Consider the following 21,190-nt stretch of genomic DNA (forward strand, 5'->3'; position numbering starts at 1 on the left):
ATGGTAGTCAAAAACAGTCCAAATTTGACATTTTTATTGGAAAAATACAATAAGGGCTCTAGTGTGGTTTCCTGCAGAGAATCAATTAACTTCAAAGGTAAGAGGGACAGAGATGCATTTAAAAAAAAAATCATTTTAGAGGAATACAACTTCTGAGAATGTCTGCAATGTAGCTGTTATTTTTGGCAACAAGCTCCTCCTTCATCTTCCTCAGCTCTCTCTTCACCTCCTCCTCAGTCATCTTTGCAGCAGGAAGAGACTTCGCCTTCTCCAGGAAGTCCAGGATCAAGTTTTCCCCAACCTGATGGCAATAACAAAGGCATCAAAATCAAATACAAAATATATATGTACACACACACACACACAAACATAACTAGGCACTTGAAAATTGATGTCTTTAGGAATTTCTTTTTTCCACATTAAACATTTCATCAAAAAGAAAGTCCAAGACAAGTACTTCTGGTTGGTTCTTAATTGAGGACTGATTGTCTTTTTATTGTTCTCATAAATTCTGAATATTTGATATATTGAATTTACAGAGATTTCAGAATTTTGTTTGGTGTTTACTTACAACTAAGGCAACAAAGAACTACTGTTTTAGTCTACTGTTAAGGATCCATGTATTCACAAAAGATACCTCAGTCCCACTGTCACACAAGGCTATCAGGTTTATTTGTCTTGTAATCCTTACTTCTTTGTCCGTTCGCCGTTTCTTAGCCTCAGGCTCCTCCTCCTGCTCAGAGCCTTCTCCTGCAGGCTCCTGGAACTCCTCGAGCTCTACAGCCTTCACCTTCGCCATGGCAACCACTGATGGTGGGAAGCAGGCCAACTCAGCAACATGGATTCCAAAGCTCTGGTCACAAACACCTGGACAGACAATCAGGCCTCTGTTAGTTCAAGTTCATAGATTGGTCTGTGCAGATGCTGGAGTCACTGCATGTTGGAATCCCTGAGAATAACTGCTACATTTAGAGGGTCATCCACGTGTTTGTTGCACCGTGTCTCACATTTCCAAAACGGCACAGAGAGCAGAGTGGAACTGATAAGAGTAGCCGAAAAGTCGATGGTGCATCTCGGACACTGACCTGGTTTGACCCTGTACAGCATGGTGAGCGTGTCGTGGGAGGTGAGCGCAGTGACGTGGAGGTTGTGGACGGTGGGCTGCTGCGAGGCGAGCGCCGTCAGCTCGTGGAAGTGAGTGGCGAAAAGGCAGAAGCTGCCGATCTTGGAGGCGATGTGCTCGCTTATGGCCCAGGCCAAACCGAAGCCATCGTACGTGGACGTGCCTCTGCCCAGCTCGTCGATAATGATGAGTGACTTGTCGGTCGCCGAGCTGGAGTGAGGATGCCAGCATTTGAGGAGGGTGACAAAGTTGCTTTGCTGTACAAAGTAGCGTTCATCCTACCGTAGGATGGCGGCCGTCTCCAGCATCTCCGCCATAAAGGTAGACACGCCTTTCACTTGACTGTCCCCAGCACCCACCCTGGCCAGGATGCTGTCGATCACACTGAGCTCCGCCTGCTCACACGGCACGAAGCAGCCGATCTGAGCCATCAGAGCAATCACACCAACCTGCCGGATAAAGGTTGACTTGCCACCCATATTTGGTCCTGCAGAGGAGAGGAAACCATCAATTGGTGTTTGGCAGAGACATGGGGTTCAAGTTTAGCTGTTTTCCTAATGGTCTACTAACTTGCCTTATTTGGAGAATCCACAAAAGTACAAAGATGATATGTGTAAAGTTTGAGACAACTTTTTCCACTTTTTCTGATTCAAATTTAGGAACAAGTTTATATTAAACGTAAGTTGAGAAAACATAATTTTGAGAAAACTGAACTTAAAGTTCAGTTTTACTGATTTAATGTAAAATGATTAACGTATTTTGCTATTCTCCTTCACGCTAAAAAAAAAAAAATTGTTAGAGGTAAAAAAAATCTATTAAGAACATTACAGGTGGTTCCTATCAAAATCAAGTGAGTGTTTCCTCTCGAGCACCTGAGCTGCAGAGAACCAAAAGGTCTTTGATGGGTTTTCATGAAAGATTTTATGATAATTAGCATCCTTTTGTGATTTATTAGTTCCAGGAAAACCAACTCGTGAACCAGTGTCAGGAGGAAAGAGTTGTCTTTGTACTCAAACTTTCCAGCAGAAATTAAGACCAGAAAAGTTTCACACACAAGAAAGCAACATCACAGAGGCGTTTTGTTGTTCTTGTAACATCTGTTGCGTCAAAACTCAACATTATATGTCTGTCTTTGGGATCAGCTGAGTATGACATTAAAAGCCGTGAAACTGTTAGCAAATTAATTTATTAAACTCTAAACCTCGCCTCACTTTCCTGCCACATAATGAAAAATGGGTAACTTTGAAGCTTATGATTACAATTTTACAGCATTTTCTTATCATGGAGGTTCCCTAAGGATGCTGCACGATGCACTCAAAAACTAAGCACTCTGAGTGAAACAACTGGCGGTACGGGGCAACATCCAAACTAACAACATCCGGCTGCTGTGCCTTGTTTTAACAATGTAGGATATTCAGACAAGATGTTAAGCGTAAAACTCGGTTAGTTTGGAAAATTCATGATAAAATGCATTGCTTCAGAGCTTAACAATCAAACTCATACATCAAGTCATTACTTGGAAGACTATTAAAAGAGGACAGCTGGAAAATAGTCCGATTGGTTTCATGAACTTACCAGCATTACTCTTTCTAGGTCCACCATGAATAAGGAGAACACCTCACTTTTTGTTTACTTGAAAATAATTTTTGTACATTCAATTCTTTTTTTAATTTGGTCTGTCCTGAATTCTTTTGTTTGGATTTCTCATTTCATTTGCACTCTTCATCTAATCAGACAAACCTGTTGTTTTTTAGACAGACAGATGTGTGTGTGTTTGTAAGCATGCGCGCATGCACACACGCAGAAATCATTGCATCTTTGCATGTTGTTTCAGTAAACGAATGCTTTATCAGGATCTATGCTAATCTCTTGGGGTCAATGCCAATGTTGCAGCTGCTTCAGTGAACATTTCTTGCTATTGTCATGCCGAAATCCAGAGCCGAAACGGCCCGTGATGCCTACGACCGATAACTATAATTCTTGGACGGGATCGCATGGGTCTTCTGAAACCAGTCTCACAAAAGGTAAGTTTGCTGTTGAACGCCGGTGTAACCAGCCTCCGTTGTTTAAGAACTGAGTCTATTTGATGCGAAGTGCTTACATATCGCACTCCTGTCATGTTGGTCAGGGCGAGCCGGTCTGACGGCTCCATATGGTTTTCACAAACACGTGGCAGGACGACAGAGGATGTATGCACGGGAGGGAAACTTGGTCCAAACAAGAGACCTTGGGATTCTGTTAGTAACATTAGATGGCTTGGCAATGGGGGGGAGGAAGCTCAAATAAGAGCAGTTTTGTTAATTCCCCAAAAACCCTCATCAAGTCTGCTGCCTTGTTAGGTTACAAGAAAAACAGACGAAACCCGTCTGAGACAACTGTTTCCCGATCACATAATGGTGGACATTTTTTTTGCTCTTCAAGTAATAATTGAGAGGGAAGGATTGAATGAGTTGAAGTGAAGGTTCAACTTCAACTTGATATGTCATTCAATATTTACCTGTTATGATATAGAAGCTCTTCTCCCCCTGAACAAAAGTGATATTGTTGGGTATGAAGGCTGTGTCCGCGTCCGTCTCCATGCAGGGATGCCTGGCCTGCTGCAGATCCATTCGCCGACAGCCGTCAGCCAAGATACGAGGTCGGACGTAGGGCACGGGCGCGGAGACAGACGCAACGGCGAAACTCGCCACCGCATCGAGGTGTGCAATAACATCACTCAAGGTCTGCAGGGGATCCACGTAACCTGGCGGATCGAAGACATCCAGGGTTTAAATAAGTAAGTCATGCTTGAACACCTTTCCTAACTTATAAAGGAATTTATCAAACTCACGTCCTTAAACAACTTTGCAATTTAGAGTTAAAACTAAAAAAAAAAAAAAAAAAAAAACAACACCCTTCAAGTCAGATAATAGTCTGATATTTTGAGGTTCACGAGACAGTTGAAATTTTTTTTGTTCAAAATGTGAAAAGAATCAATTGCTACAGGTCACATTAGAAGAATTCTTCATAATCTCTTGCATGCAATTCAAATGTTAACTATTTCTTACAGTCAAATCAATGCCATGCTGGTGAGACAGTGAGTCACATGTGACGAGCTTCCTCACCTGAGGCAATATTGATGATCTCTTTCACGATAGCGTTCTGGGCCTCCTCATACTCCTCCCTGCTCTTGATGTATTCCTCGTTCAGTGAGCTGAGTTTACTGTGGACATGTGAAAGGAGCATCAGCCGAGAACTAGTGCCGAACTAGCTGGGGCCAATAGATGAGCTGTGCATCACAACTACTTCCACTGTCAACGGAGCAGTGGATGCTTTTGGACACATATTCCGTCTCCAAATTTGTTACATTACATACCTAGTGCTTCATTTCAGCAAGTACATCCAATTTCAGTTATGTGGAATGAGAATTTAGTCAGGTGCAAGCTGATAATTTGAATACAATCTAATTGAACAACACGATTCTCACCAATACTTGAGCAAATCACCATGACCTATTCAGAAAAGCCCTAAACCATTTTACAAAACTACTGAAATTTAACCATTTCATTCCAAACAGCAGATACGTTTGACAACGTCCAGCAAAAACTACTGTCTTCAATATCTGAGTACTAACATATTTTTTCCCTTTTCTCAAAAGTATAAATCTACCAGCTGTTTTAGAGGTATTTCTTCTCAAGCAGATGCAAAAACATGAACGCTGCTTAATTGTTATCCAGAGCTTCAAATCTGAAATCAAGGTAAGCAGGTAAAGTGAGCTGACGCAGTGGCCGGGCTTCATCGGCACTGTAAGAGCTGCACCGGATGCATCAGTCTCAATGAGACTGACCTGTTTGTGAAGCGTACTCCATTCTTCTGAACATCCAGTGTGGTGAATTTCTTATTGTTCCTCAGCGCTTTCTCCTCCTTGCAGGTGACTCGCAGGTAGAAGCCAAGCATGGCATTGGACTCCAGCTTCACTGTTTTTCCAGCATCCAAACCTGAGACGCACAATCACAGCCGTGAGATTAAGATCCATCCTTCCATCATCTACCGCTTATCCCACATTTAGGGTCCGACAGAGCCCATCCCAGCTGCCGATGGTCTAACAGCCAGCTGGACTAACAGCCATTCACTCATAAGGGCAATTTTCCCAATTTTTTTCCAATTAATCTCCTACATATTTTTGGACTGTGGGAGGTTTTTAATAAACACAAACGGTCTGAAACGTCTCTCTTCCCTTTTTTTTTTAAAACAGGTTGGATAAATTTGCTTGGCCTTACTCCATCTTGAAACATGTCACTTCTATTGTATTAATGGAGTACTTTTATAGATATGACAATTTACTAATTTAGAAAAAAAAACCTTTTTGGTAATAATAATCAGTGATAATTTTTGCTTTCAAAAGAATATTTGGGGATTTTGTCTCTTCTATTAACCAGGGTCTGGTTGAACCTTGTGTGCCCACAACAGACCTGTAGTCTTTTATAGAGTTGTCTATTTTTCCTATCTATACCTAGCAGAACAAATTAAGAGGATGTATTGAGTTGGGAGATAAAATAATACGAACAAGAAACCAACAAATTATTGAGAGTTATCAATGACGATTTGGATATTTCAATTTTTAGCAACCAAAGAATGTATGGGCTTTAAGACACTAGTTTACTTGCATTAATTCATTTAAAATTAACTTTTTATAAATACACTTCTATGGCAACTGTAATTCAATATTCTGCGTTCAAGTCTTCATGTTTGTCCTTGTAGGAAACCAACTTAAGCACTGTTTCAACGGATGGGCTTTCAAGATCTGTTTCTGGGTGTTCTGATCAACCATCAAATCGGACTTTGTTTTTAGCTTCATCTGACAGCCACTTCTTAGTTGATAATAAATTTAAAAAAAATTCAAAGTTATCACTAATCGTTCTATAATTTCATCTTGTTCAGGCTTGACCTAAAAAGTCCTTGGCCTTCAAGGAATTTTACAAGCAAATGCTTCTTACATTACTAGAGGTGGCAGCCTTCAAGAGCAGAGGGATTCACATGCCATTCGAATGCAAAACAAAAGAGGCAGAGAATGCATCTGTCCGGAAAAGATTGGATTTACTATGGTGTTTTTCCTGTGACCGAGAATAACAAAGGTCTTCAGTTGACCAGTTTGATTTGCTAAATCAAAGGCACAACTGAATGTCTTACATGTTGCCTCGTAATAAGAACTGGTTAGGATTAAGATTTTGAGATGTGCTGTGAACTCTTGAAATTTTTCACCGTGTAATCTATTCTTTTCGACCAAAACACTTTGAGACTTCAGAATGCACTCTGATTGAAAATGTTACAGAAGTGAAAGGATTATCGGATTATGGTTTTAGGTGCAACGTTGTATCCGTGTAAAGCACTCCCCCGTGTTTTCCACCTCGCTGACAGCCTTAAGTTAAATGCATCTAGTGTGTGTGTTGACAGCCCATAATCAGGACGTGATCCTCCTTCCCTATACCTCTTTTAAAAGAAAGAAGAGTCGCATTCACCTAGGTCTCGTGCAGCACTGTTCAGCACAGCCTGCATGCTCTTCTCCAGTGAGTCCATCTTTTCTCTCAGCTCACTCAAAATCGGGTCAAATGATGCCTTTACCAAGAACTCATGGTGATCAATCTGCACGCAGTATGCCAGTAATTAGTTATGTATGCATAATCCGTGAACTAAACCAACAAAATATTGCGCATGAGACGGCAATCATAAAAGAATGGACCTGGGTCATGTCCAAAGTGGTCTCGATCATTTCCTGGTACTTGGTGAAGTCGGCCTCCAGGTCTCTGAGAGGGGAAATGAAAACTGCTTCCAGGAGAACCTGGTAGCTACCTGGAAAGCAATTGGGTGAAATTTGAAGAAGACAATCATAACTTAGCTGACTTCTTAGCAATCACTGTTCTAAGATATACCTAACTACTGAAACAATAGAGGCTCAAGGAAGGATTATCTACCTCAGAAATTCACTAAGTTTACTTGTCAAAAAAGGTGCTTTCAAAAATCACAGATGATGCATTAGTGACAAATCAGGTATTTGATTAACTGTAACTGAGAGTACGTAGAAAACATTTTCATCGTATGAGCTGGGATCAGAAACGTTTATTATCTTCATATATGATCAAACGGATTTGGAATAGTTAGTGAGGTCATTGATTAATAACCCATTTCTATATTTAACTTTTTTTCTTAACCCTTGTGTTGTCTTGCGGGTCAAAAGTGACCCATGTTTCGCTGTAGAAAAAACACCTTAACCCATCTTTTTCCAACTTGAAATTTTATGACTTTTCCTAAAGGGACCCCATCATTAGAAAAAGTGATACTTTTTTTTGTTTATGTTTCCATGTGGGCTGTAGACCACTAGGGTACAAAGATTGTCTTATGGGTCATTTTTGACCCGTGAATTATAAAAGCATTTAAACACCAGAAAAAGGTCAAAGGCCACACACAAACTCTCTCTCATACACATATACACACACACACGCATCAAAGAAACTTATTGGATTGATGTATGAATTGAACTTGCATTTGCAAGCACCTGCACTCTTGATCTGCAGCTAACCTCTCTCATCACACAAGTTCCCAGACAACACAAAAACAATCTCAGACATAATAAAAACTAATTCATTATAGAGGATATAAAGGTACCCTGAATCAACGGACCCCTAGTTGGCTCCTTACTGAAGCCATGAGTAGACGTTTCACTGTCCAACACGTCCTGGATGAGATAATTTCAGGAGCTCTGGAGGAACAAGAGGATGAAGATGTATCTGAAGAGGAAGATGGGGAGGAATACAACCCAGAGGATGATGCATCTTCAGATGAAGAAGAAGAAGAAGAAATCCTTCAAGCTGACAGAGAGACATTTTTGTCAAAGAACAGCAAAATTGCATGGTCCTCATCGAATTCAGACAGCAACCAGGGAAGAACAGCAGCACCAAACATCATAAGGATGACTCCAGGGCCACCAAGGTATTCAGCTGCCCATGTCCAGGACATTTTATCCACCTTTCTCCTGTTCATCACACCAGCCATCGAAAAAATCATCCCGGAGAATACAAATTTGGAGGGTTTTCGGAAATATGGAGAAAACTGGAAAAATATGGATGAGTCATGTTCTTTGACTTCTCCAGTGCTTTTAGCACCATTCGACCTGCCCTGCTGAACAGGAAGCTTCTGGACATGCAAGTGGATGCTCCACTCGCGGCCTGGATCAACAACTACCTCACAGGTCGGCCGCAGTACGTGAGGCTGGGGAACATCACGTCGGACACCATTGTGAGCGGCACGGGGGCGCCGCAGGGGACGGTCCTGTCTCCCTTCCTGTTCACGCTCTACACATCAGACTTCAGATTCTCCTCGCAGTCCTGCCACCTGCAGAAATTCTCAGATGACTCTGCCATCGTGGGCTGCATCGACAGAGGCCAGGAGGAGGAGTACAGGAGCGTGGTGGACAGGTTTGTGGAGTGGTGTGGACTGAACCACCTCCAGCTCAATGTCACAAAGACAAAGGAGCTGGTGGTGGATTTCAGGAAACAGAGGACCCATCCTACCCCAGTCACCATCAGGGGTACAGAGGTGGACATTGTGGACAGTTATAAGTACCTGGGTGTCCACTTGGACAATAAACTGGACTGGACTGTTAACACCAATGCCATCTTCAAGAAGGGTCAGAGCCGCCTGTTCTTCCTCAGGAGGCTCAGATCTTTCAACGTCTGCAGGACCATGCTGCAGATGTTCTACCACTCGGTGGTGTCCAGCACCATCTTCTACGCTGTTGTGTGCTGGGGCAGCAGGATCAAGACAGCTGACGCTAACAGACTCAACAAGCTCATCAGGAGAGCTGGATCTGTCCTGGGCGTGGAGCTGGAGTCTGTGGTGCAGGTGTCAGAGAGGAGGATGCTGAGGAAGCTCCTCAGCATCATGGACAACATCCATCACCCCCTGCATGCCACACTGACGTCCTGTCAGAGCTCTTTCAGCCGTAGACTGATACCACCGAGGAGCTCCACTGAATGCCCCAGGAGGCCTTTCCTCCCTGAGGTGATCAGACTTTTTAATTCCTCTCCATTCAGCTGCCGGCAACCATAAAAACCTATCTTTAACCAAAAAAAAAAAAAAAAAAAAAAAAACTGCAATATTTAATTTCACTGTGCAATATTCAGAAACTGTGCAATATTTCATCTCATAACAGCTACACTGTGCAATATTTCATCTCATAACAGCTACACTGTACAATATTTCATCTCATCTCATCTCATAAGAGCTACACTACAATTTTCACTACATTTTTCCCTTCTATCATACTATTGTGCACTCCTTACCTCACTTGTTACTAAGACACTTATAGTTTTATCACTGTTTACTAAGACACTTTATAGTTTCACTGAGACACTTTATAGTTTATAGTTTATTTTTATTTCTAATTCTACCTTTTCTTTTATTATTTATTATTGTTATATTTTCTGTAACTCTGGCACAGCAATTTCCTTCGGGATTAATAAAGTTGTTCTTATTCTTATTCTTATGAGATTGACCTAGGTGGCTACATAGGGCTTTTGATATTAGCAGGTGTATATAGGTTTCGTGGCAAGGCAACATATAGTCTCTGGGATGCAGAGAGTGGAAGGGCAATTTTGAAAAGGAAAGAAAAGGAAGATGACCATGGTTGGCACTGTTCGGAAGAATAAGCCTGAACTCCCCCCTGCACTCCTCGCAACAAAAGCGAGAGCAGTCTTCTCATCAAGGTTTGCCTTCACGCCCACCACCACTCTTGTTTCTTATCTTCCAAAAAGGAAGATAATGGTCCTGCTTAGCACACTGCACAAGACAGCTGAAATCAGTGATCGTGAGGACAGGAAGCCAGCCATCATTCTCGACTATAACTGCAAAAAAGGAGGCGAGGACAACCTCGACAAGGTTATTGGAACCTACAGTTGCAGAAGGATGACTGCACGCTGGCCCCTGGTCATCTTTCATAACATCATTGATGTGTCTTCATATAATGCCTTTGTGATATGGCAGGAGATCAACCCGACCTGGATGTCAGGGAAGAGAAATAAGAGAAGGATGTTCCTTGAGCAGTTGGGGAAGGCTCTTGTCACCCCGTGCATTGAGAGAAGGGAACGCCTGCCCCGCACAGAAGCCTCTGCAGCCATTGTGGAAGCTGTTCAGGCCGCTGAAACTTGCCCTGATCCACCTGAAGCTACAGCTGGGTCAGTCAAAAGAAAAGGTGCTAGTTCTGCCCCTGGAAGAAAGACTGCAAGACAAAAGCTGTGTGCTGCACATGTGAGAAATATATCTGCAAAAAATATTCTCACGTTCACACATACTGTCCTACATGTGCTAAATAGAGTTGATGTTGAAAATAGTTCACAAAGTCAAGCAACATTTTGTTGTTTTGTTGTGTTATGAGAGAAGTGTTTTTTTTTATAATTCACTTCCTAAAAAATATAAAAGAATAAACTGTTGACAAAAATGTTCCAGATTGTTGACTGTTTTTTTTATTCCCTTTCTATATAATTAATTCAGAGATAATTATTTCAAATTTATATAATAGCAATAATAAACCTTAAATGTGTAAAAAAAAAACTGTTATGACAGTTGGTTTTTGGTAAAAAAAAAAAAAAAGGTGGAATCATGTTCACTGGTGATCCTCTTTTTTTTTAATGTGTAACAATAAATACATGATAAAAAATTGATTAAATTGAGTTAAATTGATAAATAACAGGGTGTTTCATCAAACTAAATAGATTTTGGATTTAAAATTCAATTAAGTGACTTTATTTTGGGGCTTTGGTAGTGCGGACCTGTAGGACACGGGGAGTAAACAGAATGTTAAGATCGCACAAGGGTTAATAACCCATTTCTACATTTAACTTTTTTTTCTTAAACAAAAGTCCAGGGGGGAAACAAGCCCTCTGGAGAAACCCATGCGCTTTTCATACTGTGTTTGAAGACAAGTAATTCATTTTATGCTGAAAACCCACTTAATTAAATCATGATTAATTCAGAGAGAGTACAATCCCCTTGCACCTTCATTATGCATTCCTTGACTAATTTAAACAGACTGGACTTGCCCTTATTACACGTGCACTGTGTGATCCAGACCATGCGCTATTCATCTCTTTAATTAGGCTTACTTTTGCACAGTATAATAACGCACACTCATCTTTGTGAGTCAATGCTTTTCTGGGGTGAGAGGGGGGAAAACACTGCTAGAAAGAGCATCTGACAAAACTGGCATATTAGAGGAACTTTGCAAACACCATGCCCATTACCATGCATGGATGTTTGCGTGTGTGCACAAACCTGAGTATCTCTCCAGGGTTGCGATGAGGGGTGGGATCTGGCTCACCGCCTGGTAGGCACGGTAGCAATCCTGCAACGTGGCGGAGTGACGGTGGAACTTCTTGGCGAGGCGGTGAAGATCGGGAAAACGTCGCAGCAAGTCCTCCTGGCACGTCTGTCGCAGCTCGGAGTCACACACAAAGCTCTCCACCAGGTCAAGCCTCCACACGAGCAGACACCAAACGAGGTTAAAATGTTTCATCGTCATAATTTCCCCACAGCAGGCTTAAAAACTATTCTTGTCATACTTGTGTGGTTATGTGTTTCTCTGGCAAATACTGGAGCAGTAATTGCTTGGAGCTGCTACAAAAAAAAGGATTTAAGAATTTCACCCAAATGGGTAAAAGTGTTTAGACTGCTTCTTTGAAGCACTTGGGACAATTAAATAAGAATTTATTTTATAGCAGGGAGAATTTCACTACTCCATTCAATGTGGCTGGAGAAATAAGGTCTGAAAGTAAGAGTTATATCTGACATTTTATGGAGGAGTGAGTGTTTTTTTTTTTTAATATCCGATGACATTAAAAATGAAAAGTTTTTCATTGTATTCAAAACTAAATTGATGTTTTGTCCCGGGTCCTGACCAAACCCAGAAATGGGTTTGCATAAATTCAAATCACAAAAAATCACAGCTTTTCAACAACATCCTGTAGAGTAGAACCCAGAAGTATAGTGTAAGCTTGATGAATATATTCCAGTAAGTCAGTAATGCCATTAGCTAGAGTAGATACGTGCAAAAACATATTTCGGCTCATCCAAATGTACTGGGCAACATGACTTTGTATAGAAAAGTCAAACATCAGAGACAAAACATTGATTAACTGTTTACTGGGGGGAGTGACTAGTTCAGTTTTGGAAAGCCACACTGTGATGCCTATCATAAGAGGTTGAACTATAAAGACACTAAAGTTCAAACACGAGACATTAGATCAAATAAATATTTAGATCCGAGATTTTCTGATACTTATTACCAGCTACCAGTTTCTTGCTAACTTTCCTCAATTTTTCCTCACAGCTAATTAGCGTAATATAAGGGGCGACTAAGTAATTTAACAGAGGAACACAATTGTAGGAGAAAAAAAAACAACAACTGTAAACAGTGAATGGACTTGATTCTTCCTATTACCTCTCATCTATCTTGGTTTTATCCATGAGCGGCTGTTTGATCCACTGGTTGACGAGTCTCTGACCCTGAGGGCTACGGCACTTATTCAACAGACCAACCAATGAATGAGCTCCACTGGTGTCATCAGCTGAGCCCTGAAGCACAACAAAATAAGAAACAACGCTCAAAACATGTTCATTGGACTCTCATAGTGCAAGTCAGGTATTTATAATAAAGTACAAAATACTGACTGGCAGTACATCACTTCAGTCAACATGCAAGCTGATACAAATATAACAGAAATGTATTTTAGCAACAAGCAGATATCAGCTGACTTAAATACTGTGTGGCTTATCGATATTCGTGTGTTTTCAGGGAATTGACGAGGAGAAACGCTCCAATTTATCGTCTGCTTACCTGGAAGAGATTGAGAGCCCTCACAGCGGCGTTGTCCAGCCTCATGTACTGACCCAATTCCAGGGTGCTCAAACTGAACGAGTTGAAGTTGGACTCGTCTGACAGCAGCTCAAGGAAACGCACCACTGCGGCCAAGGAGCACATGGCCACCTGGAAAGGACAAAAATTAGACCCACGGTATCAATTATCAATGAGGAAACAAGACCTGAGTGTGAAAATGAGGTCACCCTGCAATGTCTTTTTGTTAGTGTTCATGTGATTTTTAAGATGAATGACTGGTTAGATAACCTCAATGGATCTATTTTGGTGCCAAACAGTACTTTGGCTGCTTTAACCCCTTTGGCTTTATGAGTGATTGTATTAGGTAATGAACCTGATTGTCCAACTCAGGGAGCGTGTTACTGGCAACGGTGCCTCCTTTTTTGGCTCTCAGAAGCCTGTTGAGATCCTGGACCATGTCTTTGCTGCTGAACTCCGATCTCTTCCTGTCTGAGACCAGAACGCCGCCACGTTGCACCACCTGCAGACACACAATGACTATGTCTGCTGTACATCTGGACAATGCACTGCCATACCAGAGGAAAATAAAAGAGGGAGAACCCCATTGTTGACATCTTTGTTTAGGAAAAAAATTAAGAGGGGTCAGATTATCATGCAATTCAATATCATGGACAACAATATGACAAATTTGTTTTTAGATCTCTTAGAGAATTGATAAACTGAGTAGGTCTTCCTTCTTTTATATAAGAAGAATATGATCTGCCTATGTCTGGCAGGGTAAGATCAGTATTTTGTTTCCATTTATGATAGCCATTCCAGACATCACAATACACTTCATTTCCAGCAGAGCAAATCTGAGTATCAGTGATGTTAATCATGCAAATGTAAAGATATAAACTGCTCCAAAAAAAGAAAGGGAACCCTGAAACAACACAATGTAACTCCAAGTCAATCACACTTGTCTTAAACCAAAATGTCCACTTAGGAAGCAGCACTGATTAATTTTGACTTTTTTTAAGTTTTAATATCCATCTTAATATGGGGTGTGACTCCAAATCCAGACTCCATGTGTTAATACATTTGATTTCCATTGATAATTTTAGTGTGATTTTGTTGTCAGCACATTCAACTATGTAAATAACACAGTATTTAATAAGATTATTTCATTCATTCAGATCTAGGATGTGTTATTTGAATGTTCCTTTTATTTTCTTGAGCAGTGTACATACATCTGCTGGCAAAGATTAATCTTGTGCAAAAGATGCAAAAAATGTTGGGATTTTGGGCACCGGGAGTTCATGAGTTAATCAAACAAACCTCTCGTAGTTTACTGCCATCTGTGCCTTCGCCCTGAGCCAAAAGACACTCCTTGGGGCTGATTTGGACCAGCAGGGACTCCAGGTTGGAAAAGATCTCGTTGTCTGGAAACTCACACACTCCCATGGTCCTCTGTGCAGCATCTACATAGCCCACCCCAACCACACGCTGCCCATCGGCCCCCACGGCCAACCGCACCGCTACCACTCCTGCAGAGCTTTCTGCACCGCTTCCACCGCCGAACAAAATCTCATCAAACTGGGTCAGGTTTCCTGGAGAGGCCTGAGTTTCAGGGGAAAGAGATCAAGGAAACAACATTGACAGAAAGAACACTGGGCAGCATATTCATTCTCTTGAAGGAGAAAGACAGCCCATAAAGTATTGTTACTTCAGGATTCCAAAGATAACATTTAAAAAGTTACTAAATTTTAGGGCTAGTAATCAAAGCCTGTATGCAATAGGTTGTCTCTGCATTTTTTTTTTTTTTTTTTTAAATATTGATCTAATCTTTACACAACACAGAAGGTTGAAGATGAGTTATATACTGCAAATGTGACAATGATTATTGGCTGTACTTGCTATTGTGAAAGCACACATGAAGGACAAAGACGCATACTTTATAAAGAAATTATATCATTATGTGAGACAATCACCAATTATTCAAATTTCTTTCTTATTAATAGGAAGGCGTGCAACTTGAAATTGTTTCTCAGGTGCTGTATGCTTACGAATTACCATTAGACCAGCATGCAAATCTTTTGGAGGTCATATGACCTTTGTGAAGTCTGTGAAACGAGGCATAGCGACAAGTCAGGACATACCAGATTCATTTTTTAAAACAAATTATTGTCAGATAATGAAAATCAATTTTTAAGACAACAAAGCAAAGGTCACTTTACTGTGGTGTATTTTCTCAAATTAATTCAGCGAGCAAAGAAGAATCATGTACAGTTGCCACATTCAAATGAAGCCTATCCCCTCTCAAATTTTAAAGTTTACTTTGTAAAATATGCATTTACAGTTCAAAAGTAATTGTTGCCAATTCTGACATCCTGTATAACCTTACAGTTTTCACATCGTAATTGTCTCAATTGGAAGCAGAACCAGTACTTTCTTCAATAAATTTGTGATGTCACATATAAGGCTTTTAGGGACCATCTCTCTTGAAATGTTCACAAAACAGACACATTTTGGCCTTCAGTGAGGAGTAAAATATTAGTTTCTAGGAAAATGAGTAAGCCTATTCCTCAATGGAGAAAGGATTTTAAAATGAGCAACAACTTCATGCACAAAAGAAAGTGTGTCATGCAACACCTTGTACTCGAGCCTCCAGTCGTGTTCCTTAGGGCTCTTGCTGTGGTTTTTGTACACCTCGACTCGATACTGCCGGACAAGCAACAGGTCTTTAACAAAGGCTTCGAAATTGGCCTTGCTGAGGACCACACTCTCCAGCCTGCGACTCCCTAGGGCCACAAGATGTTTGAGTTAATGCAAACAACAAAAGCTACACCGTATCACAAGCTAGCTGGGCAGTTAGCATTAGCCAATTAAAGCTAGCTTGCTAGCTTACCAGAGCCCAAATGCTTGATGACGCCGTTCGTTTTGAAAACCTCCTTTGCCGCAAATGTAGCATCCTTTCCGTGGCAAGTGTAGTAGTCGTTGCGGTCAAATAGTCTGAAAGTTGTGTCCGGTTTCTCAGGCATGGAGAAGAAAAAGCTCAGGAAGCCCTGCTCGGACGCGCTGTCCATGGACAGGTTCTGTTTCGGTTGCACCGCCATGCTGGAATCTCCCGCCACTGCCGTCAACACACAGGAAGTTACGTAGCACTTTGTTCCGTTCCCATGGAAACACACCGACGTTTGCTCTGTGTCGCACAATGAGCGAGTTGTTGTCAGCAGAGCAAGTGACCGTCTGAGAGCTGGAGATGGAGATACAAAATGACAGACTTTGGTGCAAACTCATCAAAAGCCTTAAAAACAACTAGAATAACCTGTAAAAACACGTGAGGATGAAACAGCAGACATATCCTCCCATGTTTCTCCTTTACATAGTGAAAAAAATCTATTGAGTTTATTAATAAGAACAGTGACCCATGTCAGTTATTCTTTAATTATTTTTGAGATAGTTTGGTATCAGGCGCAAGTAAGACAAGATAAAGGCCTGAAAAGTAATCGACCAAAAATTGAGACTTGACTATAACACCCAAAGGTTTCTTATTTTTCATTTGGCCTATAGCTTGATTTCGACCAACTCTCTACCTTTTCCTGTCATCGTCCCAATATTCAAAGTCCCTACTCTCAGTCCAAGACTCCTGCCTTTCCTTTTCTCTCTCTGCTTCCGAATACACCTCCCCACTCTCCTTCTTTGACCTACAGTAGCCCAATTTCCACTGGTGCCCTGTAGGTGATCGGCACCAACGGCGGTCGTTGTTAACCCGGGGCTTGACCGATCCGATATGAGATTCTTAGGTTTGATTCACATGTTTGATTCTTGCAAATGTTTTATGCCGGATGCCCTTCCTGACACAACCCTCTGCATTTATCCGGGCTTGGGATCGGCTCAAGGAGACAACGGCCCGTGCCGCCCTGAGGCTGCATCCTTTTCAATGTGTTGAAGTATATAGCATTTTATGTACTTGCAGTCAACAACTGCTCCAGGAATGTACATTTCCCTGTAGTTTTTGTAGTGTATATTTTTGTTTAATGCACATCTTTCATATTTTAGTCTCAGCTAACCCAACTGGATGTGGATTTATCCCAGAGAGGTGATATCAAAGCACTAACAGTAACAATAAAAGAATATATTATTCCCTTTTACAATTGCTATCAGGCTCATAATACGGACTGAGTGACATGTCAATCAAACAAAAGATTTACACACCAAGGTCAAATACAATCACTGAAAATCATCTTTCTGTCCTGGGATTATGTTATTGTGCAAGGATTGTTGTGCTCTGTTAAGCAAAGAGTAGAAAAGTAAAAGGTAATTTCATGGCCACATGTGAGAATACGTGAGGAGTCTTTGCAGAATCTGTGAAAGCACATGATCCCGGGACACTGTGTGACCGGTATCATATGATACAGTTCCTTCATATCAAATATGTCCTTTGTTCTCAAACAAGAAATCCCGTGGTCCATTGTCATCTGCCAAAATGTGTGTTGGGCAGCCACCTCACTGCAATTTTGTTACATATAGATGGAGGATTTTCATTCATACTTTCATAAACTATCAAACCATCATCCCCTTTAGGCTTTCTTGTGTATTTTGTTATTTCATATTCCATGTTTTATTATTTATTTTCATTTTTTATTTTTTTTTGTTAATATTGTGTCATATTTGATACTCCCTTCTGTCTGTCCCGTGCCAGTTTTCCTGTCTCAGGTGTTCCAGCTGTATCACAATATGTTAACAACAGGTCAACAAAGGTCAGCAGGTAATAGGATCACCTAAACAAAAATTTATCTTTGTTGTGTTTTGTGCCTTTTCTTTTATTATTTATTTGGCCACGAGTTATAATACCTTGTCTACCATGTATTGACTCCAGTTATGTAAGGGGGTCAAAGTCCAGACAGGAAAGTCTCAAACAAACAGAAAACAGATATCAGATATCAAATTTATTTTGATCAACAAAAATAAAAAAGCATTTATTATGTTTCTTAGCCTGAAGTAGCTCGTCTTTATCTATTAATAATCCATTTGCAGACTAAGCATGGCATGTCAGGTCTTTCAAAATCATAAGGCTCAAGCTTGAAAAAAGTCACAGGCCACTGTTGTCAAAGTCCAAGTCAAGTTGCATGTCTTTCACCATTATTTATTGATTTAATTTAGTTGACTTTTCTTTAATTTAAGTCTGAAACCATCAAGCATGTAATTCATAGCCTAAATCATGCTGTTCACACCTCTTCATAGTATATACAAATAACATAAAATTAATAAAACAACAAACACACAGAATTATCATTGCCAATGCGAAGTGAAAGAGGTAACAGAGCTGTACTGTTTTCCAAACCACGAGTAAGGTGGAAAAACATTACATCATCAATACATAAAGATAGCAAATATAATAAGAATATAAGTAACTAATCATTTAATAATATGTCATTCTCCTGAGACCGGTGTTGTTTTCAGCCTTGACCCAAACATCCTAAGAGCATCTGCCAGGTGTTCCGAAGATGTGCTTCATGTGGAGTCAACATTTTGAGATTTATTAATTTGTTTATTCTTTTCATTTGTTTGTTTGTTTGTTTATTCATTCATCGGCTGCCGGTCAGATTTAAGAGCAAGTTATGATGCAGTTCTTTTAGACTTTTGCCAGAACTCTTTCTGCAGAATGTTAAATAAGTCTTTCAACAAACTCTTATGGAATACGAATTGGTAACCCACTTTTGCTAAAAATAAATGCACAAATTTGTTTATCCTAGTTATATCTCCATCTAAAAAAATTAAGATTTTGATCTTTCTTTTTAAAACCCGGTCAAGGTAATTAAAAAAAACTCTGGGGTTTTGACCTGCAGTAAACTTATAGGGGCTTACGGATGTGATTCTGTGGACAACTGTGCCAGGTCTTCTCCCCAGGCAGTGGGAGTGAGTAATATCATCACACAGAATGCCCCTGTAAGAATGAACCAGTATTTTAGAGGAATTTCTCCCGCAGCCCTTGGCATGGCCAGTGAACAATTCCATTCATTTTGAGTTGAATCTATTTCTCAATTGAAAAGCACAGCATTGTTTTACAGGAAGTGAAATTAGAATCACTTAATATGCATTGAAATAAAAGAAAAACGTTGAAATTTCTAATTAGACTCTGTACACTTAAATTTAGATACAAACGTGAAAGAAATAGTAACAAATAATTAAATTGAATTTAAAGAATATGTGAAATAAATAGTAAAGCATTTTCAAAGAATAGCAGAAGCCAGTTTGGAGCATCATTGGCCAAATTTTACAAATGTGTTTCCACCTTAAATATCAAATAACAAACAGCTGGGAAAAAATTAAAATTTAGATTTTGAAATGCTGAATTACATCTGGAGTCTCCGGTTTCAGTCGGTCATGTAAGAAAAATAAGAAAAGCAGCTTTATTAGTTTTAGATGTAATCCCAGACTTCACGGGGAACCAGGTGCTTGTGCTCAGACAACTTTAGCATTTCAAACCAAAATACTTTGTAATTTAAGATCAAATACAGAATTGTTAAGTCTTGCACAGACTGACAGCTCCGTGTCACATTGTTGCTTGCTGCCCCCAACACAATAGAATTAGACATTTGTCTGGTAATGGTATGAATAATTTAAACTCACCTACTGGGATTTTTTTTTTATAGTTTTACTATTCATTGTGCATCTGCTGAGCGGAGCAGCTGACCTTGCATACAGAGCAACGGGCCCCTGGGTTTGTGGGCAGGTTGGTTGTAGAATGAATAATGATTTCAAACAAAGGCCTCAAAGTCTAATACTTGCTTGTCCACTGCTTCCCTGGCTGCCTGTTACGGCTTTGGAGGAGATCAGCTGGGAAGACAGATGATACGTTAAAGTCTTGAGCCAAATTCAAATGCTGCGGAAGATTTAGCTCGTGTTTGAACCCACTAGTAATGGACTCTATTACTCTTCCAGCTGGTAATTCATGATAAAAAAAAGAAATTCTGACAAATTACAAAGTAAAATACCCACGCGGATAAAATGTTGATTTGTGTTCCTTCATGGAAATCCATCTGATAAATGAAGAGTGTGTCATCAAAATAAAATCATATCTCTTCAAATGATACTTTGAGTCATTTCTTGTGACTGTGGAATCTTGTGTTTTTTTCTATTTGACATATTTCATGAAAAATGAACAAAAAGACAACTGAAGTGGCTTATTTGTGTTTATCAGTCAAGGATATATGAGTTTAAATATTTTATTGTTGTGTAAATGATCACTGCTGATCAACTTTTCTCTGATCCACAAAATAAATTTTTGTGATCAATGAAAAGCTCTTGAAGCCAGGCTACTGAAAATCCTGAATTTTTGCAATGAAAGATGTTTAATTAGGTTCTAATATACACAATACTATGTATGTAGTATTATTTATGACATAATGTATGTATAGTATAATGCGATATATATACATATATATTTATATAATTATAGCATTTGAAGAAGAAAAACAAATGTACATATTTTTAACCGTGCCAAACAGTCTATAATGTTGATGCAATGGATACGAGCCGACTGTCCCTTTGTGGAGTTTGCATGTTCTCCCAATATCTGCGTGGGTTTCCTCCATGCTCTTTGGTTTCTTCCCACCATCCTAAAACATGCAGGAGGAACCTTAAATTTTGTTAAATTTTTCTGTAAGTTGCCTTGCCGTCCACATTGTACATAGTAAGCAATAAAGATAATTTATAAAAATGGGGAAATTCATTCTGTGCTATTAAGCCATCGTGGATGAACCATCAGCAGGAGGCTGCCGTCCATCAGCAGACCAATTAGTGTCTTGCTCAACAACACCTCAACACGCCATGATTGTTCGGTTCCAAAGACAATCGCTTTACCTCCTGCATCACACCGCCCCCAAAACTGTGCTCCAGGTGAGGCTCGAACTCACAACCTCGGCATTGCTTTGCTGAATACTGTCATATAAGTACCGCGCGCTAACCGATTGCGCCACTGGAGCTTAAGTTCAAGTGCTTCTTCTTTTTGAGAAATCCTTTATATCTAATAAATGCATATGGTGCTAACATTATAGCATGTAACAAAATGAATGCTTGAATTCTGGAATTTCCAGAAAAAAAAACAGTTGGGCCAGTAGGAACTCGCTCAGCATTCTGGCACCAGATATTTCCCACTGATTTTGGAGACTTAATGTCAGACAGAAGGATTTAGGACATTACATGGGTTTCTTTTT

The 21,190-nt window shown here is 40.2% G+C and overlaps 1 protein-coding gene and 1 non-coding gene across 2 annotated transcripts; both read right to left on the minus strand.

Moving 5' to 3' along the window:
* Positions 1-16,097, minus strand: msh2 (mutS homolog 2 (E. coli)). Its single transcript, XM_086139772.1, has 16 exons — positions 15,877-16,097; positions 15,621-15,769; positions 14,307-14,588; positions 13,363-13,509; positions 12,990-13,139; positions 12,594-12,727; positions 11,429-11,628; positions 6,843-6,952; positions 6,622-6,745; positions 4,950-5,100; positions 4,228-4,325; positions 3,621-3,866; positions 1,406-1,610; positions 1,086-1,333; positions 692-867; positions 1-301 (listed from the first exon to the last, which is right to left on the minus strand). The coding sequence occupies exons 1-16, from the start codon at positions 16,082-16,084 to the stop codon at positions 131-133; spliced, it is 2,799 nt and encodes a 932-aa protein (XP_085995898.1). The 5' UTR covers positions 16,085-16,097; the 3' UTR covers positions 1-130.
* Positions 16,098-20,865: 4,768 nt separating this feature from the next.
* Positions 20,866-20,959, minus strand: trnai-uau (transfer RNA isoleucine (anticodon UAU)). Its single transcript has 2 exons — positions 20,922-20,959; positions 20,866-20,901 (listed from the first exon to the last, which is right to left on the minus strand). It is a non-coding gene; the product is annotated as a tRNA-Ile (tRNA).
* Positions 20,960-21,190: the final 231 nt, after the last annotated feature.

The sequence above is a fragment of the Fistularia commersonii genome, chromosome 32 (genome assembly GCF_037954325.1).
Source record: "Fistularia commersonii isolate RoL2024-O1a breed Wild chromosome 32, RoL_Fcom_v1.0, whole genome shotgun sequence".
NCBI lineage: Eukaryota > Metazoa > Chordata > Actinopteri > Syngnathiformes > Fistulariidae > Fistularia > Fistularia commersonii.